Source organism: Acanthopagrus latus, chromosome 13 (assembly GCF_904848185.1).
Source record: "Acanthopagrus latus isolate v.2019 chromosome 13, fAcaLat1.1, whole genome shotgun sequence".
Taxonomy (NCBI): domain Eukaryota; kingdom Metazoa; phylum Chordata; class Actinopteri; order Spariformes; family Sparidae; genus Acanthopagrus; species Acanthopagrus latus.
Window position 1 is genome coordinate 21312709 of NC_051051.1, and position 26717 is coordinate 21339425.

At 39.8% G+C, this 26717-nt stretch overlaps 1 protein-coding gene across 10 annotated transcripts in view; it reads right to left on the reverse strand.

The window, feature by feature from the left end:
• The window catches only part of cadm1a (cell adhesion molecule 1a), a 394713-nt gene that overhangs the window by 38434 nt on the left and 329562 nt on the right, over positions 1-26717 (reverse strand). For all 10 annotated transcript variants that reach the window (XM_037120290.1, XM_037120284.1, XM_037120283.1 and 7 more), the window contains 3 exons: positions 25847-25943; positions 16366-16538; positions 4962-5051 (listed from right to left, as the gene is read on the reverse strand). In XM_037120290.1, coding sequence (XP_036976185.1) covers positions 4962-5051; positions 16366-16538; positions 25847-25943 — 360 coding nt within the window. The remainder of the gene's footprint in view (positions 1-4961; positions 5052-16365; positions 16539-25846; positions 25944-26717) is intronic.

Genomic DNA, 26717 nt, shown 5'->3' on the forward strand with positions numbered 1-26717 from the left:
CACTAAAAATATAATAGGCTGCTGCCCCTGAGGACAATGTGTAACACAAAATGTTGCCTTTCAAGGAAAATCTCTCTTCCACACTGACACTGAAATGTCAGAAAAATGAATATGGACAGCCAAGCAACATGGGAAAAGAAACAGAGGATGCTAAAGAAGGAGGAGCAGAAAATTCAGTTTCCTGAAGAAGTTTGGAGACACATAAAAATGTCGTCTTGATTGTAGAAATGTATTTAGAAGTCAAACTGGAAATGTAATCATTTCCCCATGTCAATTTCTAAACTCCACCAAGCACTTAAGAGCCATGTGTTGGTGCTCTGATAGATTTTTTAAAGTGCTCTATTCTGTCCCTCTAATGGGCAAGGGATAAGAAAAAAAATCTCAATCCTTCTCTGATAGATTCATTTGGCAGTGGGTCTCTGATCTGCGCAGCATGCTGTGGGTAAATGAAATCAACTGGCAAAGTGTGTTATGGCCATATGAGTCTGCTGCCTTCAATCTATATACTCAGTAATAATGGAATGCCCCTGATAGTTGAAAGCAAAGAGAGGACATCTGGCAGAAACTGTAAGTGGGTTGTTTTAACCTGGAAATATTGGCACTGCAGACGTGAGGTTTGCTTTATCAGGTGCAACCCACACATCTCACTGAAGTCCTGTTCACAGGGGACTGAAATAACTTGCCAACATACTGTACAGTGATTTTTAGTATGCACAGATATTGTCAATGATTATATTTCTCCATTACTTCACTAAAAGGTATTTTGGGGGTGAGATTGTCTCTGTATTTTAATCTTCAAGTCATGGAGTATGGAGGCAGAGTCAGAGCTAGTATTATGCCATAAATAAGAGATTCTGGCTACAGGATCTCGTCATACATAAACACACTGTGTTTAATTGGCTAGTAATTTAGATATCAACGTGCAAAGATGTAAGAAATGTTTGTGGCATACCAATTTACAGACTCCAGCTTTAATATGTCAAACAGGAAGCTAACTGACCATCAATAAGGTATGATATTTACAGTTGCATATCAATTGCCCTGACATTCTTTCAAACAGAATTCTTGATTAGTATTGGTTCATTGTTGTCTCTCTTGTCATCACTCTGCATCACTGCAGCCCCAAGGAGCAGAGGACAAAGGTATCCTTACTGTAATGTACATTTAAAAACATTTAGGACCAATAAAACAAATAAAATGACTTGAAGTGACAAAATCAGTCATCTTGGTAAAATGCTATGATAACAAAAAAAAAAAAATCTCAGTCCTTCTCAGATAGATGTCCATGTTCATGCATTTACCACTTTAATAAATTAGAAGTGACAAATTCACAAGGAAATCCATGTTAAACCCTATTGGTGTAATTCTGGCCTTCAACTGTATTGATAATCTTAATCAAAATCAAATCAATCTTAATCAATCAAATCTTAATCAAAATAGACCACATTTAGGTCAAAAAGACAAAGAGCACAAAGAACCCCTTTAGTGTCTGTGTGAGGTGTGAAACATAAAAGATCCATCCATCCATCCATCATCTGTACACATTATATGTACGCCGCTTAATCCTCTGCAGGGTCGCGGGGGGGGGGCTGGAGCCTATCCCAGCTGACTTAGGGCGAAGGCAGGGGACACCCTGGACAGGTCGCCAGTCTATCACAGGGCTACACATACAGACGAACAACCAGGCACACATAAAAGATATTAATCTAAAAAATATTTCTATTGCAAGAATTCATTCTGTAAAGTCACTAGTAACCAAAATGATCAAATACATATTGTGGAGTAAAAAGAACAATACTTACAATACTACAATAATATAAAAAAGCAGAAAAGGTAAGGTAAATGTACCAAAAAAATGAAGGCTATTTATGTATAGTACATGAGTAAATGTAATTGGTTAATTAATTTGATGATTGCAGTGGAGTAAAAAGGACATTATTTCCTGCTGTGTGTGTGTGTAGTAGACTAGAAGTAGACCCAATAAGACTGTAGTAGAAAAAACACATGAGCGAGTTAAACTGAGCAAAAGTGCACTGCTTACAAATCAAACTTTTCCTCTGTAACTGTGTTATTTCTTCGATCCAGTTACTTGGTACTTTGCTTTAATTCACTAACTAATTTGCAAATTTTGTGCAAGTCTATTTAGAAAATACAAGTCTTCAGTATTATTATTTACCTATAAAGTAGCTCTTTTATTCTCAGCGGGCACATTAGAAATAATCAGCATCCGAGTGTGAATCAGTCAGGGTGGCTATAATCAGAACAGGCCTGTGCAGACTCCAGACTCTGAGGCAAAGGAGCTATCAATCAGCCTGCATAGCTAGGTATTCTCTTTAATCCAATCAGATGGCATAATCAAGCACAATGCCTGTGATTTCTGCCAGCCTCGTGAGATTTGTTCCAATTGAGCGGTCTGTCAGAGAGGCTTTGATTGCATTTAGAGCTCAGGCTGATTTCTGAATCGAGGCATAAAGTGATGTTTTCTATCTGCACCCTTTGGAGATTCATACTCACAATAGCCCTCGGTTCTGTTTCTGAAAGAGTGAGATAAAATTTGCTTATTTCAAAAGGGCCTAATTTTCAAGTGCTCATGTTCACTTATTGCTCGTGCCCGCTGCTACCCTCTACCGACAACCCACTTACAGAATGATCTTTAATTGAGTTTATGAATGAGAGACGTATTTCATATGAAAGGCTATTCTTAAGCCTGATTAAAAGTTGTGGAACAATTATCAAACTAATGTGAATCCAGTATCCATATCTCATCATTTACAGCCTTCGTATGAATGTTATTTTTTGCTTTATCTTCTCCCATCAGTTCAGGTGATATCACACTACTCTGCAACACTGCTATTTTGATAGGCATGTATTTCCTGTGTGATAGAGCAGCTGTTTGGTGGGGAAAACCAAATCTTTTCCCAATATGTTTTTATGCACCAGACCTGCTGTGCAAACCCTGCTGTGAAAGGATTTGAATGAACACTAGTGACAGCCAACAGGTGGCTCTGAGAGGTTGCACTGGCAACCAAGCAACACAAGCTGGGTTTTGGTGTGTTGTTTGTCCTCTCAGCCCCAAACCCTGTTAACACCCACACACACATTTAAACTATAAAAAAAACTTGTGGGGGCTCATTACCATGTGCAGTGTTGTGCTGAGAATGACTCACATTTCGGATTCGAAAGTCTATTTTCATCCGTCCATGTTTCCATGTTAACCAATATCATATAGAACTTCAGTTATTTGTAAATCCACAGGTCAATGTTGGTGTCAAATCTTGTAATGTTAAATTTTTATTCCCTTTCTTCACTGACACCAGAACAATTATGTACCACCAAAGCTACACAAGGATCATGATTTTGCAAACTTATACTTCAAGATGCAATATCTTATATAGTATATTGAAGTGATAACCCAAACAGATAGGGAGCAGCATATCACTGGGTGTCAGTTTGGCACATAGCTAATGGTCCTGTTAGCTGACTTTGCTGGGACTGGGAGCTTTGGTCCACCAAGAGGAGGTGGTTCTCAGGCCTCAGGGGACCAAGCAGATAATTCTGGTGAGGATCTGTTAGCTGGTTAGCATGCTAACTTCAGTAGATATCTCTTCATCACGACAGATATTTTTCACTTACTAATGATGTTTAAGTTGATTTCTCTTGTTCTAAATAAAAAAATAAAAAAATGAAAAAAACTCTTACGTATTTCACCTGTAAAGATATAGTTTTGGGAAACACGCTTATATGCTTTTGTTCCCAAAATGAGATGAAAACCTTAATATCCAATTTTGGGTCAAACTGGTATAGTTGAACAACAGCATCTCCGCAAGCCATAGCGATACATAAATATACATCCACCATAACATTAGTGTAGCTATTGCTAGCGTAAAAGGCATCCTCTCCCTGAAAGGGGGGTGTAGCAGGCAAGGCAGGCATTGACAGACAGAGCACATTAGCATTTAAAGGTGCAGAAAGCGCCTGCTCGCAGTAGAGCTAACTTGAGCGACTTTTAGACAGCTAAAATTCAGGACCACGGATGGGTTTGGGGCAATGCATATCGAATACAGTGTTGCTGGACCTCTGACAGCTGTGTGAAATTGATGAAAATATGGCACCTTCAAGATCAGTCTGAAGAACAAAATAATTTCAATACAAGACCCATTACAAGCTTTTTTTTGTAGCTTTCTGAATCTCAGTCTACATCACTGAAAGGATACTATGCTGATCAAGCTTCACCAGATTTGAGGCATTAGTTGTACCTTGGCCATCAGTTTTTCAATGCAGGCTTTTACTCATTACTTATATTACTTATTTGAGAGTACAGAATATGAAGCTGAGCCATTAATCATTACTTGTATTGGTTCAGTATGTAGGATTTAGAGGGATCTATCTGGGAATTATGTTTTTATTAGCGGATAATCTCATGAAACTTAGAAGTGTTGTGTTCTCATTACCTCTGAATTAACCTTTAATATCTGCAGAGGGATCACGATCTTTTCTTCAGAGTTCATCATATTGTACTGCCATGTTTTCTATAGTAGCCCAGAATGGACAAACCAAACACTGTCTCTAGAGAGGAATTAGCTTGTTTAATGAGTTTTTAGCTGCCATTGTAGGGGAGGGTGAGACAAGGAGACAGTTCTGTTGGTTGAAGTCTGCAGCCTCACACCCACAGTCCACTAAACCCTACACACTGATCCTTTAAACAGTCCACTCCTGAACTGAGTGGTCTAAACCCATTGTTAAGGGAGCACGAGTACAAACGTGTGGCATGATGATGGAGATAAATGAGGTGATCCAAAGCTGTTTGGTGAATAAGAGCACACACACACACACACACACACACACACACACACACACACACACACACACACACACACACACACGCACACACATACACGCACACACACGCACACACACAATACAGACACACAGATACAGGTCGTGTGCGGGTGATACTGTACCTTGATTGGCTTCGGGGTAGGACATGGTGGTGATGATGGTGGTAGTGGTGGTGGAGGCTGTGGTGGGTTTAGGGGTAGTGGTGGGAGCATCTGGATGAGACGACAAATACACGACAGACACGGGGGAAAACAAATGAGTATAAAAACCATGAGGATAAAGTAAAGTCACTGTGAAGCGATGGTATCTGTGTGATAGATGACCAGCAGCCCACTGTGTGTCACCGTGTGTATGAGTTAAAAGTCTGCTGTAGACTTTTTGATGAATTGGCAATGACAGTGCATTAAACATCGCACACACAACGCTGACACTGCAACACACACACACACACTAATCTCTAACTGACTGAACTGATCAAAGATCTTGTTGGGAACGCTTTTCTCTTTTATGTCTACTCACGGGCTACACACCATGACATGATATACTGACAATGCTAGCGAGCACATGGTTGTTAGAAGTGATTAAATGTCTAATGAGTAACACATGCTGGTGCTGTACTTGTGCTGTCATTGTTATGCAGTGAGCTAGCTTGACAAACAAACGTGCCTCTGCATTCTTAATATCTCCAAGGAAATAGAGTACTAAGTTTGTGAGGCTACTGGCAACAACAACAACAACAAAAAAAAAGCAAAAACATGATGTATGAACTCAAACGGCACAATAAATGGCAGCACACAAAAACAGGAGAGAAATAATGTGAAAATATAAGAAAGAATACAAAGGAATGAATGGCATGAAGCAGAGTTATTGGGTACACAGTGTTCAAGACCATTTTTTCCTCTCAAAGCTTTTCCCTTCTTTTACTTCATTAGCCGGGTTAGACTCCCCGCGCTGACAATGACCACAGGGAGATATCAAAAGTGACATTTTCCTTGTTGAAGTGGCAGGGCTGCACTGCTATGATGTCAGTGACTCTGCTGCTTGGTTAGAGACCTCCCATGTTGCTCTGATTGCCTGAGAATGGACCGGGGTTATTACAGGGTTATTAAAAGGATGGGAAAAAAAAAAAACATTAATTTGTAGCAGCTGATAAGGGAGAGGGCTAGTCTACACTTAATGGAATAAGGTTTTATATAAAGACGAGGAAAGGAATACGTAAGGACAGAAAGGGGGAGGAGAGGAGACATGGAGACAGAGGAGGGGCTTTCTTTAGTGGTTACAAGGTCTGTGTCATTCATGTTATTGTCTTTTATATGATGGTGCATGGTGGGACCACATAGCTATCAGCGCACCACAGCTACATTATACTGCAAAAAGTGTTCGTTCACCTGCCTTGACTCACATATGAATTTAAGTGACATCCCATTCTTAATCCATAGGGTTCAATATGATGTTGGTCCACCCTTTGCAGCCGTAACAGCTTCAACTCTTCCGGGAGGGCTTTCCTCAAGGTTTAGGAGTGTGTTTATGAGAATTTTTGACCATTGTTCCAGAAGCACATTTGTGAGGTCACATACTGATGTTGGACAGGAAGGCCTGCTCTGGAATCCAGTGGCTGCATGCAAACCCGTTCCATAAAGCTCTCTATGCACTGAGCCAAGGCCACATGAACTTTGGAGGTCTGTAGTGATTGACTCTGCAGAAAATTGACGAACTCTGCGAACCCACTTCGTCATTTTACGTGGCCTGGACTTTTTGGTGGGGTTGCTGTCATTCCCAATCGCTTCCACTTTGCTATAATACCACTGACAGTTGACTGTGCAATATTTGGGAGCGAGGAATTTTCACGACTGGACTTGTTGCACAGGTAGCATCCTGTCACAGTACCACGCTGGAATTCACTGAGCTCCTTAGAGCAGCCCATTCTTTCACAAATGTTTGTAGAAACAGTCTGCATGCCGAGGTGCTTGCTTTTATTCACTTGTGGCCATGGAAGTGAGTGGAAGAGCTGATTTCAATCATTTGGATGGATGACTGAATACTTTTGGCAATATAGTGCATAAAACAGAACGAGCTGCAGTTGTAGCACTGATTTCTTGGAGGTGGTATAAGTGACAAAACTCTAGCCACTAATTCTTCCCTTTCTCATGGAAAATGTATGTCACTGTCAACATTTACAGTTATAAGCTGCTGATGCTGCTGATTCTTGCCTCCACTTTATTTCAAGACATATAGACCATTAGAAAAAAATGGCAACAAATGCATGAAAGGTATTTTAGAATATGTCACATGTCACATTAATTTATGTTCTCACTAACTGTAACCAGCTGCAACACAATCGAAAATAAACAGAGCATAGATTTTTTGTTGATATCAATAAAACCAATTAAAAGACCAAAAAACACCACTTCATGGACATGGACTGTCCGTTTAGCTGATTCTTAATAGCAAATCAAATGTGTGGCAGAAGAAGTCTCAGACAAATACACTGTTGAGTTCCTGTTTTGGGAAATTTCTAAGCCCTTTAAAAAAAAAAACAACTAAACGATGTAATCATTAGGGCAAAAACAAAAACACATCACTCTATTCAGGAGGTGCGAATTGTTGTCTGAGCCAGGATGCAGATTGCATGGGGATCATGGACCCTTTCTCTTATAACACACACATTACTGGTAGCTAACGGCTGCTGCTAACTGTCACTGCTAGTCAGCTCAGTTCTGATATGTTCTTGTTACTGGGGATTTCACATAAATCATTTTCTTGATTATAAGTTAGTTCTTAAGGGTTTTATGCATGTCACATTATTTTTATAATGTTGCTGGATGTACAGAAATATTGTAATGTTTCACGGTAATGGAAGGTTTTCATTGTGAAATCACAGCAAATTCAAAATGCGTACACCCCAACGTTCTATTATAGATAATAAAAGTTATCCAGCAGTTTCTAATGTCTTCCCTTGGGGTACAGATGTTGTTCATCATACAAAACGAGTCTTCCCTGAGGGCAGATGTTGTTCATAGTTACTCCACAAATGTGTTCTTGGTTGTTAGTTTAAAAAAAATAATCTATTTTTTGCACTTTTGCATTTTTATGTAAGAAATATTCATCAGGCAATTCAAGGTACAAGACAAAAAGGCCTGCATAGCCCCTTAGAACTCTGCCTGAGGCAAATTTAAAAATGCAAATTAAGGCCTTAAGGTCTCCTGGATCAGTATTGAAACTCTGCTGATGTACGATATGTTTTTAATCTATCGACAGTTCCGCTCTTTTAAAGACAACCTTGACAATACAAAAGGCTGAGCAGACTAACGCGCAGACAAAGGCGGGCGAGAAATGATCTGTTGGGAAGTTGGCTGGCAGATGAAGCTCGGGCTGATGAGTTTCACACATGCTTGAGAGCCACAAAACTCCAGCTCGGGGGTGGTGCTGTCTAATTGGTTTTATCCCATTATGAACTGTGAGGGTCCAGCAGATGTTTAGGATCATCAGTGTCGACAACTCATTAAAAACTGAACGGTAAAAAAAAAAAAAAATCTCCCCAAAAATGAGCAAATAAGGATTAAAAGAAAGACTGAATGTACACTACATTTCCCTTTTTTTGTGGCTAGCCTTTGCAATGTATCAAAGAACACTGGAGCTCATTGACTTTCAAATGTGACAAGCAGAATGTGTTTTTCCTCCCGCTGAGTCACCGGGCCTTGTTTACTGATGAGGCTTATGAATCAGTGTTTCTGGTCTGAACGAATGGAGCAGGACCGCAGGAAGCTGTGAGACACAGTCTGACAGGAATCATTCCTGCTAAAGCCAGTGAGCTAAGAAACTCCACGTGAGCACCGGATGAGAGAAGCACTCAGTGCCAGTAATCACACCAAACAATGTGAAACCTGAGAATCTGGAGCACATAGGTAATGATGATACTTGGGAAAAACTTCCAACTTGTAGTAAATTACATTTTTCAAACATATCAATCAATACTTCACTCTGCGATGTGCCACATGTTGACAATCAGCCCCGTCTCCAACATATTTTTTTAATGCACATTATAAGAGGTAGAGAGAGAAAGAAAAGTTTGAGTTTTTACTTTTACATTTCAAGTCAGGCTTGTTACTTAAGTTTAAGCTCATTTGAGGGGATTTATTGATTAGTTTTATTTTGCGCCTTCCCCACATCACAGGCTGGTCAGTGCACATCACGCACTGCAAATGTAGCGAGATGAAACAACATAACCTGCAGCCCTCTGACCAGATTTTCTTATTTAGTTGCTGCTCGGGACGCTTTACCAACCCAAAATGTGGCTATTTGACATCCTGGGAATGAAACTCAGCAATCACCTAGCAAACAAGTTTAATAGTCTTTGGATCATATCAACAGGATGTGGGCTTCCATGAGCTTTGCAAAGAAATTGCCGGTAGAAATGTCCTTCGGAGGGATACTTTTTATACTTTGAGTATATGTACTTGTACTTGAGTAACCTATGTGAGTACTTTTGCCATCTCTAGAGGTTTCTCATGTCTCCTGTATTAAGCATCAAACTTTGAAGCATATAGTGCCACTGACCAGGCTGCCATGTTTGATGCACTGCAGTGAGAATGAGTTGAAGGAAAAAAAAAATGTCTTATACCATTTACTACAGTAAACTGCTTTTTGTGATGCTCTGGCCTCACCAAGTATTTTCCCTCCTCTTTGCTTTTCAGTACTCCTCTAACTGTATGAGTGATTTTCTGTTTTGTCAAATCATCCATTTAAGGCCTCTTAGCCCTGCGAGGGTTACTTATATTTTAATTGCTAGGTTTCTTCCGTTTCTCCTGTATTTTCTTGCGTGTGAGATTTTTCCTTGGCTTCCTCAGGAGGTGTCCTCGTTCACTGTGACCGAGACTCTCGCTGTGATTGAGGGCTTAAACCTGACATTTCCTCAAACTGGTATTCGTGCATGCAAAAAATGCAAGAGATCAGAAAACATCAGCCTATTATGTGTCTTCGATCTCTTGTCTTTGACTCTATCTAACAGAGAGAGGTTACACCTTAACACCTTAAAAAGTAATAAATGCAAGAATAACGGAATAACATGTCCTTCATATAACTGAAGAAAACCCTCCTGTCAAAGCGTTGGCTAAAGATTCAGGGTGACCAGACCTTCAGCTTTGGAGCCATCTGTGGTATAATATTTAAAAGTACCAAGAAGAGAAGAATTATTTTTGAATCTCGCTATGGTAGAAAGACGAAGTTTTGCACATAAAATGGCGGTTAATGTAATCTGGTCTTGATTATTTGCATTTAAAGTCAGTATACTGGAGAAATTCAGAGTAGGAACATTGGTCTTCTTTCTGTTAATGTGGGATCTTAAGTTTTAGCACTTGCCTAAAATCACCAAGAGAACTTCAACGACAACAACAACATAAATAATACATAGCGGGTAAAAATCTAAAATATCAGCCAAATAATCCCAGTGTTTAATAAAATACCCTGATAAGAGACAGACAGGTTTCAGAACCTCCTCTTCAAATTTGTTTTTGGAAGACATGGAATTACACATCCTCCTCAAAACATTTTACGCCAGCAATTTCACTTCCACTCAAGCGCAATTTCAGCAAACTAAGAGCACTTGCAGCATGAATAGGATGTTTCGGTACCCTTTTTTTTTTGCCTCTGGAAAACACATTAGATACCACTTAAAGAGCCAGCGGTGACTTGTAGACAAACTCCCATGTGCTTTAATGGAGAAGGAGTGTAAAGTTTGTGGGAAGACGATTGAGAGCAACGGGGTCACTAAACACGGTGCTCTCGTGCAATAAAGGCCGGCGCTGGTTGAGGAGCAGGGAGGAAAAGAACTCAGTTAGTGGGGAAGCTGCAGCCTGTATAAACAACATAAAAACCCTCGACGCTGGGTCCTACTCGCCGGTGAGAGGAAAACCCTGATGGTTGTGTTTTGTTACCCTGTGAAGTAAGAGCAGCAGTGAGAGTTAGAGCAGTACAGACTGCATTCTTTCCCCCGTTAACATTGTTAGTGTCAGCCAGTTTCACAGTGCTCTCCATCACTTAGGGTCACAATACTCTGCAATCACATGTATTAGAGGAGATGCTGGCCACGGATGCATTTGTTCTGGCTGTCAAGCAGGGGGAGTGTTGGGGGTGTGGAGGGGCAATGTGGACTGTTATGTAATTACAAAGCTCTAATGTTTAGGTTTTGGATTTTGGGTCTGGGATTTGGGATCTGTTGATATTGTGGCTGTTTTTTAACTTCAAATGAAAAAAAAAAAGGAAATCATTATATAAGAGGTTTGGAGGACTGCTCTCATGCAACTGACATGCACTAAATCTAAAAAATGATTCGAGCATGGCTGAGCCGCAGTTTTTTTCTGTCCTCTGGACGGTTTCTTACCCCACTGGCAGCTTTCCAAAGGTGGAGGGTTAGCCTGCATGATTTTATTGACTTCTCAGATTTTGTTTATTTCCTATTTTTTAGCTTGAGCAGTCCCAAATATACCAGTGCATACTATGTAAATGTTTAGAGAGCTAAAACTGACTAAAATATTCCACTAACAGGCCATTAAAATAGCTGACGTGTTATTTTTTTCGTTATTTTGGTCAGTTTTTTTCTTACAAACAGAACAGAATTTTCCATTGACAAATGTCAGTATGTGCTGTTTATCATAATTAAAAAAACTAAAGAAAATCACAATCAGGCTAAATTGGGCAATAGCTGAATATCGTTTCTCTTATTTTGATTCGATGTATCGTTATGAGTCTGCGAAAGGTGTTTTATTTGAAAAAAAAAAAAGATGCTGCTCGATCTGCACTGTGCAGCTTGAGGCATGTGCTGCAGAAGCTTTTACTTGCTGCAGATGAACTAGATACATCTTTCTGAAATAGCTTGGAAGTAATCTGGTTAACTATAAGTCAAAATTAGCATGTCTTTAATTCATGTCAAAATCTTTTCATTTTAAAAGCAATAGATACATTACAAAATATTAGTTCTGGTCCAGTTGATATTCACACACTTACCAAGATGTGCAACATGAGGTCATATGGACTGTCAGGTCATCCTGAATCATAGCTGCTACATGAACCCACACAAGGAAATCAAATTCTGAGATCTGACGGTCGACCAAACAACACCCCTCCCCTTTGCATGTGAATTATCTTGTTTCCAGTCTAACTTTACGAAGTACAAATGTCGGCTACGCAGACCAACTTTTCAGGTGGTCTTGCTGTAGTTTTAAATGCTAACCAGATTTCAATCAACACCTTTCGCAGCAGCTCAAATGAATCACACTACACAGACAAAAAGCAGTCTTTCCGTGAGAGCACTGTATGAGCAGAATTAAGGCTTTAACTCAATAGACTATGTTGGTGCAACCAGAACCAGATTATATCACCACATGCACATGCTGACCTGCTGCTTATTGGATTTCTTTCTAGGGGTACTCTTGTCTCTGCTTTTATTTAGATAAATAGTGGACTGCAGAGGTGCATGCATTGCGGTGGTATCAGGATCAGGAGTGTGTGTGTGTGTGTCTTTGTGTGTGTGCGGAGGTGGAAGGTGGTCTGGAACATAATGTGAGAATCAGTTTGTGACAGCTCAGCCGCAACATCCTGTCTTCCCATTAGCAAAGCAAAGGTTGGGCATGATTTGTTGTTGAATTACAGTAGACATTAGTGGTGTGGGGGGCTACGGACACATCAAAGTCATCAAAAGACTAGCTCTAAAAGGATGGAGGCCTTCTGTGGTCTTAATGGTGGCTGGGCTGTTCTTTCTTTTTTTTTTTTTTTGATGCAAGGCTTTTAGTTGCCTGCGTGTTGCATTACCGTGTTTATCTTTGTATTTCTCTCACCGTGGGGGTTGTGTGGGTGGATGAGAGAGGGGCAACTTGCAGACCTCACCATGGGGTTTTGTTATTTAGGCCGGAGGAGAGAGACACATAAAACGCCTGGTACAAACGCTGCACCAGGAAATTCATACAACATGCAAAGTTGTGCTTAATAGAGCTCACCCACATGCATAACTAGCTTCAAATAAAGTGTGATTCATGGGTGCTGCAGTTGATCTCATTACATTTAAATACACACACACACACACACACACACACACACACACACACACACACACACACACACACACACACACACACACACACACACACACACACACACACAGTGGTGTTACATACTAACAACTGCAATTACTCCAAACTTGAATCTTGACTCTGATTTTAATACTAACACTCTTGACACTATCATTAGAAGTGTATCAAGTCTTTGTCCTCTACCTTATCTTAGAGCTAATTTTGTATCTGACCTTGACAAAAAACCCAATTCCTTTTGCTGACCTGCAGAAAAGTACAAAACCCTGGTGACATCACCCACTGGTTTGTGGACTACCATTTTGGCACTATGGCCGGCACCATGCCATGGTACCGACTGGTCAATAAAAAGGGAGCTACACCCAACAGCATACCCTGTGCTGTAATGAATAAGACTTGAAACTAGTGACTGAGACCAAAACATCTTGAGGAAACCATTTACGGAGGTAATAAATCAAGTTAGAAGTAGGGCCATCTAACATACAATTGGACTTTTCAACCAAAGCAGAATAAGGCACTAAAGGCATCGTATTTTTAAGGAGGTCAGAACTGTTCCAAGATCTACAAGACAAACTGACAGAGATAGAACCAGAAGAATAACAGTCAGGGAGCACCGTAAGCATAGACTGTATATAACATCTGTAATGTAGCAGGTGGCAGTAAGCTGTTTCCTGATCTTCAGTAGTAGCTCTGTTGTTTTATTGCACTCATCATTAGCACAGCAGCTCTCTCTGCTGTAAATAACATCCATTTAGCTGGTGTCCATCACGCACTGAGAGTCCCTTTTTCCTCCCCACATAAAAAAAGAAGCCTTTTCACTCCGCTAATTCCCTCTGACAATAGCAGCCAAATAATTTCTCTGCAGGCTCAGGGTCTACCAAAAGTGATAGTGAAGTCATTTTGGCCAGGGAAAATGAGCACATTAGAGAGTAATGCCCTGCTCAGAGAGAAAATGTTATTGGTATCAACAGTATAAAAGCCTGTTAAAATAATGCTTATGAGGATGAGTGAATAGCATCGGGGGAGAGAGGAGGTTTTTCTACAGAAACAGAAAGCCAGAAAAATAAAGCAATCTGGTAGGAAGGTAGGTGGAAGCAGTCATCAGGACATACACACCCCATTCATCTATTGATCCCTCGCTAGGTCTTGGCAGTAGTCCTGTTAAAAAAAATAATACTAATAAAAAAAACAGTTTATGCTGACTTAGAATGTATTTTTGTAGATTTTTCCTTCAAAAGTCCTTTGGGCAAATTTATGATTTTTTAGATTGCAGACTTGATTCACATCTGCATTTACTCAAATTATGTGACCCCTGGATTTATTTTTTTAAGTAAAAATACAAAGGTACCAGCTGCAGGAATAAATCAATATGTAAGTTGTGTGTGGTGGACAGAGAATGGGAAAAAGAGAAAAGCATGTGCCCTGAGTACGAAGTTCACAGTAACGTTACAGCTGTGACTATAGCAGTGCAGTGTGTGGACAGTTTAAGATATCTGTCAGTAAATTAATGCTAGAACACCTCAAGATACAAGAGGTTTGCGAAAACTTCGACCCAGGCTCACTTGGACTGACCTGACCCAGTCACCATCAAATGATTCTGAAGATGATGTTCTGAGGTATCAAATTTGCATAATGTTGCTTAAAAAATCCAATCCAGTGACTCATTCGAGCTAATGTGGACAGGTTTACTTAACCACTTTAGAACTAAACCACTTAATAAGCTGTTTTAAAAAAGCTCCCAAAAGATTTGACAAAAAACAGATAAATACACTATTGTAATATGATTAAAATAAACAAGTTATTAAGATCTGAAAATGTTTCATCAATGACCAATCTTCGTTTCCCTTTTAAGATAAAGTACAGTCTAGCTACCCAACCCTTAAAACATTTTATTCCAGAGAACAGAAACAATTCAGTGGGTGCAATCCCTACAAATATCAGAACGTAGTTTTAAGTTTGAATCAGTTTTAAACCAATGTTAAAAAATGGCTGATGTTGTCATTAGGTTCTGATAATGCCTCAAACCTAATTTGCACTGGTCTGGTGTTGGTTAGTATTATTTAGTAGGATTAGTTAGTGTGGAAATGTAATTTTTTTATATAGTTATATGTAGATTTACCTTCCCAGAAACAACAGATGGAAGAAGCATTATGCTTCTATTGTAAACTGTCCCTGTTTTAAATAAAACAATAAAAGAATGAGGGACAATTAAATAGGCTGTTGCTGCACAGTATGTCTTTTTTTTTACTCTTGGTCTCTTATAACCAACCCAACCTCACCTTGAGGAATCATCAGTTGTAGTTTTAAAATGCGACTTGGCTTCTGTGGGCTGCAAGCAGGGAGGTCATGGGCCCAAATCGCCGAAACCCAACCCAACCCAAGCCCAAAGACATTTTTGAAGAGCCAAATCAACAATATAAAATATATTTTTTAAGTAAATTACTATATCATAGCACTGCTTCAACAGTTTTCTGTAAATGTGAATGTGACCTGCTACCACTCTCACTGTTTCAAGATCTTCCACACTGCTGGGATATAACTCTGGCAGAAAATCACTCAATCCCGCCATTATACTCTAATTTAATGATTTTGGCCTGAAAGTAATCAGAACCAGTCTTCCATATCCACCATTTAAAATGTGTTTGTTAATGCAGAATGTAATAATCTCCTCTTGTAGTCATTAAAACAACCAAACAATACACAGAAAGAGAAACAACACTGAGGACATGACCTCAGTGTCCTCTGTGAGAGCGAAAATAGCACTTCATTAAAAAAAATCTAAAGAAGCTGCTTCGGTGTGGGTGTGTTGCTACAGGCGCTGTTGAGACGATGAAATATAATCTAGTTTGGGTAGTGCTAATAATGAGTTTACAGGCTTATCTGAGGCCAAAACAGTTTGCCTACAGTTTTTCCCCTTTATGCAGTGGATGCAGTGTTCCTGGATTCAGGTTCAGGTGCAGTCAAGTGAACAAAGCGACAAGATTTTGCTCTTGGCAGGAACCATGGTGCGGTTGGAAATCAGGAGGGATTAAGAGTATACTGCATCTGTGTTAAAACACAGCCCTAATTTAAAAATCAACCTGCATACCTTGGATTACGCTAATGAACTCACTCTTTAGTATGCTACTGGTGCTAGCAATGAACTCCAGTGCTAACAACTTGCCAAATCATCTGTCTGCATATAAATGATTCCGGTATGTTTTTGTTCTCGGGACGATATCTCTCCAGTGTATAGTGTTAAACACTGTGAAAAACACTGTGATATTTTGTTCAGTCTATAAAAAGTGAATTTGGGATTAAACTTGAGAAACACCAGAGTCAGTTTTCGTACCAAAAAGTCCAGCACCCAATATGGAGTAAAGGTAAGCAAAGAAAAGCAGATACAGAGATTCAGCTAGAAAGAGAGATGGCAAAGTGCTGGAGTGTCAGTGTTAGACCTGCGTACCATAAACGTAGAGAATGTAGTCGTCAAAGGACTCCCCAACTGAATTGGAGGCCATACAGCGGTAGGTCCCATTGTAGGACTTGTTTAGGTTTTCGATGTAAAGATCGGCACCTGTGATGACGGCGTGGGATGGCACATCGTCATCCACCTTCACCCAGTTCACCCGCTGTGGCCTGAAAGAAAGACGGAGGAACACCAGTGAGATCTCATGGATAAGAAACATTCACAGTCTACAGCACTTTAAGTGGCCCTGAAAAACTGCAGTGTTTATTACACCCCAAAGTACAACATATGGGTGTATGTGAATTAGAGGCAACAGTGATGACATTCACATGCACAAAATATCCTGATTTCACCTGTATTGCGAAAAGGACAATTTTCCTACTGAGCTCTGTACACAGATAATGGAACTGAATCTTTGATCGGATAACTCCATCCAACAAGAGATGGAAGTGGTCGGACTGGAGCCACATTTGTGGACTTTGTTTTACTTTCATTTTTCGAACACCTTCTTGAAAAAAGGTTGATGACGTGATCATCATACATACCTAAAATCCTTTTTATATTCAAATCTTCCTAATGTATACAAGTAGGTGTGTTTCTCCTTCTGACCAAAAATGTGGTCTTTTCTCTTTGGGTATGTCTCTCTGCTCGAGTCTTACAAACTGTTGTCCAATTAGATTGTCTGCAGTGAGTTCAAGCAACTCATAGATCTGATAGGCCAGAGGTCATGTGGTGCAAACTAATGTAAAAACCCCAACTGAGACACATGCTTTGAAGGCGTTGTACACATTCCTATACAACGCTCATTTCACCAGGGAAAACATCAGCATATCTTAGATGTCTGAATTTGAAAAATTGCCTTGTTGGCATGAGACAACTCCTGTTGGCTTATTTGCTTATCTTTATACAAAAAGGGACCCAAATGCAAGACACAGAGGCAGGCAAGTCTAAAAACTAAAGGTGAGCTTTAATAAAATAAAGCTGAAGTCTACAAAACCAAACGCAAACCATAAAAACCTGGCAACAAAACAGGAACCCAAGCTTACAGAAAAACTAAACCAACCGGTACGACCCAAGGCGACACGAGAAACATAGACAGCGAAACATGAAAGAATACAGGAATGGGTAACAGACATAAAACACAGACAAACCAACGAAGAGAGAAGGTAAAACACAGACTTAAATACGCAGGGGCTGATAAAGTAATGTAACAGAGCTGAGCAGGAAAAAAGACAAAGACAGGAAGTGAAAAGCAAAATGTGACATATGAGGATCAAATTTACAAAAAAAACAAAAAACAAAAAACAGGAACTGACTGAACCAAAAACCCAAACCATTACGTTATTAGTCGTTCATAAACCACAAATGAGCAACTTTTAAAGTGCTTCGCATCTTCAGCCCAGTCATGTGCAACAATCATGCAATGGCTTTTCATCCCCCATCCCTTCACCGAGAGGGACCCACAAACCCAATTTGAAAACCACTGCTATTAAATCTGTGAACATCCATAACAAATTTTGACTCACAATTATCTTGCGTATGACATTGATTATTTAAATTCCAAGGACTTCTTTCCAGTGCTTTTTGTAAAGCAATGACGATGACTGGAGATTGAACTCTGAGCTAAATTAATTTCATTACACCGTGAAATTCAACATGCAGAGGTTCTAAACCTTCTTCGAATGAGAAATAAGTAATCCATCACAATCAACATCGATACCATAGCTGATCTCTGATATCTGTCGTTGTGTGTGTAGTGGAGATTCAAAGCCCTCTCATGCCCCACCCACGCTCCATCTCTCTCATGTTGCAGCCAGCATTGTTTGAGTCACCACTGTTTGTCTCTTTGTTCACTTTAATATCAAAAGTTTTGCAAGTTACAGCTTGTTCCTCTTTCTGCACTGTAAAGAAATATTTGTGTAACCTTAATGTTCAAAAATAATTGCAGTAAATGCCTAATACAGTAATTAGTATATAGTAGAATAGATAGAAAACACAGATATATATTGTGTGATTGCACTGTGAAAATACAGTATTTTGATGTAAAATGTAAATATGATACTGTAACAAGCATCTGTGGTAATTCTACAGATACACATTTCCAGTAATATTACAGCAATGCACTGTGTTTTTATGTTAACCCAACCGTAATGCTTTTTAGTAGCCTGTTAGCCTGTTCTTGGGCTTCTGTTAGCCTTTCGGTATGTTAGCATATGTAACTTGCACCACTACAGTAATATGCTATAGCTCAATTACTGTATGGTGCTGTATCCGAATCACAGGGTTTCAATGTGTGCCTAGTGCATAGTGCAATGCCTAGTTACCCACAATGCATTGCAAAGGCATAATAAAAGTAGTTTACTGCCATTGTTTACTTAACATAGTAGGTTAATGCAAGGTTTTTCTGACCCTGAGATGTCAGAGCATCCTTCAAGTGCAAAGAATAGTTGTTACAAAATACCTTTTAAAACTTCTTTATTTTGTATATGTTTGTTGTAGATATTTCTTTTTATATTGTTGGCATTCTGTGGACAGCAAAGGAAGAATTTCATTGTACAGAGAAACACGCCTCCTTACTGTGCATATGGCATCAAGCACTTTGAACCTTGAATCTTTACAGGGGCACAATGACGTTTTAGAGAAGAAATTCAAACTTAAAAAAAGGGAATATAAATGAGGTAATAGGACCATCTCAAAAGATTTATTTCTATAATTGAAATAACAAGCTGCTCTGACAGTAAAATAAGGTCCTCAGTACATGGGCTGAAGCTGGAATGATGGCAGGGTTCTCCAAATATCAACAAAGCAAAATTGTATGAAAATGAATTTAGTCACGAATATTAAAAGAGTTTGTTTATTTAGGCGTAAAGAATCAGTGAAGAGAATGATCTTTCGCTTTTGATTAGAATTTCTCCCCTCATCGTGCACCTTAAATGACAAATAATCTCTAATAATAGGAGATTAGAGAGTCCACTACCTGACAAGACTTGAGAACATTTCCCACATTTGTCAGCAGTTATCCAGAGATTGCCCTCTCCCTAAGCTGAATAAATTTACCTCCCTTTTTTTTTTTTTTAAATTAATTTTCTAGCAACTGTTTACTAGAGAAAAGGCCTAATCAAAGAGAGCCAGGACATGAAAAACAAGACATATTAAAATGACATTCCTCCCTTTGTGTACAGCTAAAAGCAAACAATAACTAGCTTTGTCTTCAAATTGCAGGCTTTCCACCCTCGTACACTTATGAGTGTTGCTGTGTAGGTGGGTCCCTACCAAGCGTCTGTATTTGTTCTCTTTTCTACCTTGACTGAGGTTTATAGCGGGGTGACAGATTCCATTTTTATGACAATGAGCTCAGAGCACTCAGAGCCACCGAGGGTGAAGAGAAAAGAAAAAGACAAAACACCTCTATTTTGCTGCTGCAACTTCCAATGGCCACTGCCAGCTACTGTTATTTCCCCTGAGCGTGTGCTGATGGTCTCTCTTGTTGCATTTTGTTGTGGTGTTTTAACTTGTTTCCCTCCATTTGAAAACATCTGGTGTGGAGGGAGCAGGCAAATGGCAAAACGGGGAGAAAAAAAGATGAGGCGAAAAATCCAGGAGAAGGAAATATGAAAAAGCAGTCGGTGTTCAATAGCAAAAAAAACCAAACAAAACAAAAGCAGAAGCACATCTAATGGCCGTGGTGGACAGATTGAAACAGAGAGTGCCGTTTCTATTACACAGTGCGCTCCACGTGAAATGAAATGTAAATAAATAATAAACATACAAGTCTTTTCCTAAGACAGACGTGACCTGGAAAGTTCAGTTTCTATAGGTGGATGGGATGTTGTGAGAGGGAGAAAAGTGCATCCAGAGAAGGAAGATAGACAGAGATAGACGAAAGAGGTAAGATGGGGCTGCAAGGAGAGAGGAAGGGCAGGCGTGTTGAATACAAATGGCTGCCTGCAGCCACGGCCCCCTGTGCTATCTGCTGGTAATGACTGCACAACTCTCAACAGCTCTAATGAAAATGACTTCCAATTCCCGGCTCACTGTATTGATTGTGTTTTCATCTTTATAAAATGAATACGGGTAGTGAGCTTGTCTCTATGCCAAGTATGAAAACTGCGGGGGGCTGGTGGGGAGAGGCAGTCTGAAGTACACAGTATTTGCTTCTGTGTTTGTGTGTGTGTGTTCTTGTACTTCTACCCTTCACAGAATCACATAGAGTTTCAGACCCTCAGGTTGAGAATATTTCTTGCAAAGTGAGGATTGTGTGCTTGATCCTAGCTTTTGATTTGGTGGTTAGGGTTAGATTCAAGATTAGGCTTAAATTTGGGTTGACTTTGAGGGCAGGTTTTGCTAACCCATATTTTCCCTGCACTTGCAAAGCAATTGAACTGTTAATGTAAGGCCTGAACTCTCCCCAGAATGAAACGACTGGTTGCAGAGGCAAATGCTAGGGGTGCTCGCACTGAGAGGGGGGTGCAACAGTTCAGGTAGATAAATGAAATATGAAGATAAGTACAAAATAACACAGTGATCCGTGTGGATTCTTCAGGCAAAGGCATGACCCACATTGTCGCTTCATTATGTTCACTTGCGTTGTTGTTGGCAGGAGCAGACAATAATTGGCTGCTCAGACCTGGTAATTATCGTCCCGAGTGATCCGATCACAGGCGGACAGCTCTAAATACAGGCATGAACGCCTCCGAGACGCAATGAGAATGGACTTGAGATCCGATCGCTCAAAGCACATTCATGTTCTTGGACGCGTGTGGCCACATTCTCGTAACAGTGTGTACGCACGTGTCCTGGGCCACACTGAGGGAGCGCCTACTCATATGATGTCCTCTACGAATCATCATGAATAAGTAACAACATGAAGCAGAATGGATAACATGTGTCTTATTAAACTTAAATTTAAACTAAAATCTAAATGCGGTTCACTGTAGCGTAAATAAAATGGTCTCTCTTAACCTGCCAGCGTTAGCAGCAGATATTTTAACAAACCATTGGCCCAAATTGCAAATTGCAAATTGCAAATTGCAAATTGCAAATTGCGTGATTTTAAGAGTTGTTGCAAGAGGAAAAACTAGATATGGCTAACTGAATCCAAGTGGTTGTCTTGTTTATTGTCTTGTTTATTCAGCATTACATTCAAGACAACACATTCTTTTTCTATCCTTGTAAAAAGTGGCGTTGGCAACAGCATAGCTGTACAACCAAGTGCGTCTTGCCCACCATCATTCTTTTTGGTTGGAAGCTTAATTGTCATCTTTGTCCATTTGTACCAATGGCATACTTGTTGATTTGCATATAGAGCTAGGAACTAAGATCCAATTACAAGTGGTCACCAAAGACACATTGAGAAGCATGTTAATGCACGGAGTACAATGATTGAATCTACCAAATGTGAACAGCCTCAAAAGCCTCTCCAAAGCTAAACACATTTCAATTACAGTTCAAATAATTACCTTCAATCATAAATCACAACAATGCCAATAATATCTATAATAATGCCGATAATTTCCTTAGTAGAATCCTTTCACCTAAAAGTTTTGTTTAAAACACCTTCAAACTCCATAGACTTGGAATCTAGTTCTGAAAAGCTCCTTCACAAAAGCACTAAGGCTGTATTCAACTCTGTGCCATTGGAATCCATTGTACACAACAATAGATCTCAAAAGCAACACGGTATTAAGGACAGAGAGACCACAATGTACACAACAACTTTAACTTCAAACCACGAGTGGGGAACAATCTGCTTTTCTTCTGTCAACTAAAAATGCTCAGAATGATCCAGAACATCACATTTGTTGCTGTTGTTCTCAGATGAGTCGGGAGCAACAGACAAAAACTATGCTGAGGACAAACAGAAGCTGCACAATTAGCTATAGTTTGGCAACTGTATGCTGCAGAAAGGGTTTGAAAAGTTTCAGGGGATGTTGGATATCGCCCCGAGGCTCTCAATAAAACATGTTTGCCATTAACATCCTTTGCACGTGTCACGAATCCAAGTTTACTACAGCTCACTTTCACTGACAAAAGCACAACTTTAACTCTTCAGAGCCTACAGATGGATGCTTGGTGTTTTTTAATGGAGTCAGACTCCCTGCTGCAACGCCACATCTTTGAGTTGGTCATATTACTGCTTCTGATGTAATATTCATAACTACAGCTCCATCTGATGATTATTTTGTACTGTTTAAATTTGAACTGCCTAGTCGGCAAACTAAAATAATTGATACCAACAGATCAGGCTGTATTGATGTTTGGATAGTTCGGCTGGTCTGTTGCCTGAAGACTGAAGCTCTCACTCCTTTATTTATCCCCAAGTACCCTAATGGCTTAATTTGCCCTCCATTACACCTCATATTGCAAAAACATGTTGTCTAAACACATCAGTGCCTTGGTTTACAGATAATACATGTGGAAAAATAGCCTATAAGTTCATTTTTGACATTGTAGAACGACTTGGAGACTGTTCTCTATTCACCACAAACAATCTTTTTGCCTTAATCTCAAAATGGACTTTATCTGTGCGTCTATGAGTCCATTACCGTACTCTCTCATTCTCACACAGTTTCCCTTGATACTTTAAAGGAATTTGCACTCACCACCAAGAAAGAAATGAAAAACTCCTCCCTGCTCGATGTTAGGACCCACTCCACTCACTGTCATTAATGCCCTTCTCTGCTCTGTCCCCCACCTTTAAAGGAGGGATAATTAAACACCTGCTCAAAATATCACACAGTAATTCTGATGTGTTTCATGATCGCAGGCCAGTTTCAAATGCCCCGTTTGAAATTCCCGAAAAAGAAAATAGCAGCCATTCAATTAAGTGTTAATGCATCAAGTGATGGTCATTAAGACATTTCTGGCCTCGGGTTTGTCTGCAGCATTAAGACTGGCATAGTCACAGCTTTGTCTCAGCCACATGTACTCCCTCCCAACCCTCTCATCGCCAACTTTACTTCCACTCTTTATTAGAAGAGATCTCTATTCCCAGTCAAGAGACTGCTTCTAGAGCCAATGTTTGGTACAAACATGTCTCATTACCTCTCATGTACCAGCTCCGTCGCCCACATTGACGTTTCACATTTGTAGAGCCAACTTTCAGTCTTGCCCATCACACTTCACCCCTTCACCCCAATCTTTTGGTTTGCAGGCTGTGAGCTCAAGAGGTACAGACTCTGTGTGACTTTTTCTGGCTACGGCTGGGCATTTTACGGGTATAAACTCACCATGTTGGACTCAGACATTAGAACCACTCCTCGACCTGCCTGGCTTCATAAGTAGGCCCTAGTGTCTGTATTCTGGGCAGGATTCCGCTCTTTCTGAATTATAAGTAACAAATATTACCATGAACTAAATTTGTGAGGTTTCAACTAAGAAATGGTGAACTGTATTTAGAAGAGGACCGAGGACAGATCCCTGAAGGACTCCAGAGATTATTACAGATGACCTGGATGTTATAAACATAGCACAGATTTTGTTTTTTTTTTATTTTTGTCTTTAAATTAAGAGAAAAACAGGTCAGGATCAATTCAAATGGTTAAGAAAAACTGAAATAATCTACAGTATTAAAATCCCAGAGACCAGGAAGAGCTATTTTTTTTCTGAGCTCCTCCCTGGTCCAGATCATACTATACTTTGACATGGTATATTTTGCAAGGAACCATAAGGAACCACAGAGAAATTTTACCCAATTTTTTTGTTAATACTTGACAAGATTGATAAAAAGGTGTAAAGACGTTCTGAAACAACATAAAGGAACCAGATTGGAGGTTAAGAATTAATTCAATCAATAGGAAAACTTCGCTCAGAAATGTAGTCGTCCCTTCCCCACACTGTATCTTGGTCATAGTAGAGGGGAGGAACAGCTGTAATGAGCAGCTGGAGCAGTAAGATGTGCCATCTTCCAGACAGTTGAGGTCACACTCTGTTCCTCCGGCATCTAACCTTCACTACATCTCACAGTAGAGACGTACTGGCTCTGTGATGGGCCAAACTCCATATTCTCCCATCAATTCACTTACGTAGGCAAGTTTCCCCAGAGTATTCTGTAGCGGGGTTGAATAAGCACAGGGAGGTATCCTTCAGAACTAGCATGGCATTACACTGTGTTACAACATCTACTGTTGAACATGTTCTCCTTGGTCGTGCTTTATTGAATACTTCAACGTATGGCGTCACATCTTCTGAATCTCTGTTCTCAAGTGGGTTGGTACGATGAACAAAAAAATCATCAACCATCATTTATACAAAAACGATTCAGCAGATATATGTTCAGCTGTAGTATAACCATGGATAGTATTAACATTTTTATAGGTGCCTGAATGAAATAAGATATGCTTAGAGCTGGGTGACTTTACTCAGTTTAATAGTATCATTTTCCTGTTGAGGAAAAAAAAAAAGAATAAGATCTTCTTACGGCTGTCAGAGAATGATTTAGCGCAAATATTATGAAGAATGTCATCGGTACAGTCCATGACAGAGTAGAAACCTTTAAAATGTTCACAAATCTCTTCGAAAACACACCCTTTAACTTTAGGCTTTTATTGCTGCCTCTGAATCAGGATCAGGATCAGAAATCCTTTAATGTCCCGCAGACGGGGAAATTTGTTTGCCACGGCAGCGACAAAATATTACAAAAACAGAAGCATATTACAAGAACAGGAACAGTAGTAAAAGATAAGCAATAAAATTAAAAAGGGAAGAAATAGACATATATACATATTTACATGATATAGTGCAAAAATAACAACAGTTTAACACTAACCCTTTTTTGATTTGTTTTGTTTTTTTATACATAGATTTTAAATACAGATAATAAATGTGGAATAAATATGGGTTAGGGAAATTGACAAGGTAGTGCAAAAACATAAGTGACCTTGTGCAGACATACTGCATAGTGCAGGATACAGGGTGAGGACTATAGGCTATTGGGAGCAGTGCTGGATGTAAAGTCTGACAGCAGCAGGAAGGAAGGACCTGCGATACCTCTCCTTCACACACTTAGGGTGTATCGGTCTGAGGTTGTCAAAATGAACGGCGAGCTTCTGCTTTCCTGCATTCTCTTTCGTTTCAGGATCTATCATTACCTAGTCACCACCGAGGAATGTTCCTATCTATGAATGATGGTCTGAACTAAATGTACTCATTTACATGCCCAGTAACTTGGCATTCAGTGCCTAGTTCAAGCACACACGCACACATGGGGAGCCAGTAACTGAACGAAACCCCTCGCAGCCACACCTGCCCTCAGTATGATATGTGCTTTTATATGTTATTCTATAGTTGACATTTGTATTAAGACAGTTCCATGGACCCATGCAACAAGAAATCTCATGCGCAATGCAAGAAATGAAGTCTAGGTGTTTCGATGAACACATACGTGCACTTTCTCTACCCATGGTACATGTTTAATCGGTTAAAATGTGTTTGTGTGTGTGTGTGCGTGTGTGTGTGTGTGTGTGTGTGTCTTTCTTACTGGGGTTTGCCTTTGGCCTTGCACGTCAGTTCCAGGTTCTCTCCTTCCCTGGTCAGACCCTGAGGAAATTCTACCACGATCTTCACCTCTGGTTTGTCTGAAAGGGAAAAACAAGAAAAAGACAGAAAATTGAGGGATGGGACAACATAACAGACAAGGCGTTATCTATCTTTTATTCGACATCTACCTGTATATGTGATGTTCTTTCTAATTGATATGACTATGTGCATTCAAGTTGCTTGAAGCCAATATAAACATGGAAGTAGATTTTTATTTATTTATTTCGAGATTAATCTACCGAACATTCCATTAAATGGCTCTGCAGCAAGACGATTTAGAGAATTTTTCACATTTTTGGCTTCTCAAGTTGCCTCAGAGGACTGTGAGGAATTATGTTCACTATAACCGCAATATTTCTGTTCAACGGCACTGCTTCAAATTGTCAAACTTCCTGAATATGCCTTGACACATTCCCAGAGGTGCATAGCAAAGTGTAAAGACTCTAAGCCACATGAGGAGTAACATTAAGCACTGTTGCTCAGATCAAGTACCCAAGTTACATAAAGTGTTACCAGTGGCTTCCAACGATTCCCGCATTCAATAAACCGTCGTTGCATCCCCACATCTAAAAACAACAAAGGTTTTTGTTTTTTTTTAACTTACATAAGACTTCAACTAAGATATGCTTCAGCCGACTTTCAAAAAGAACAAAACTTAAACAATAACTCTGCTGCGTACGTTCTGCAATTTGCAGTCAAAAAACTGTTCCACTCCCCCCCGTCTCACCAGGTGACATTTCCTCCGGGTCATTAATCATTGATTAAATAAACAACATTCATGCAGAAGAGAGCAAGGCATAGATGGTAGAAAT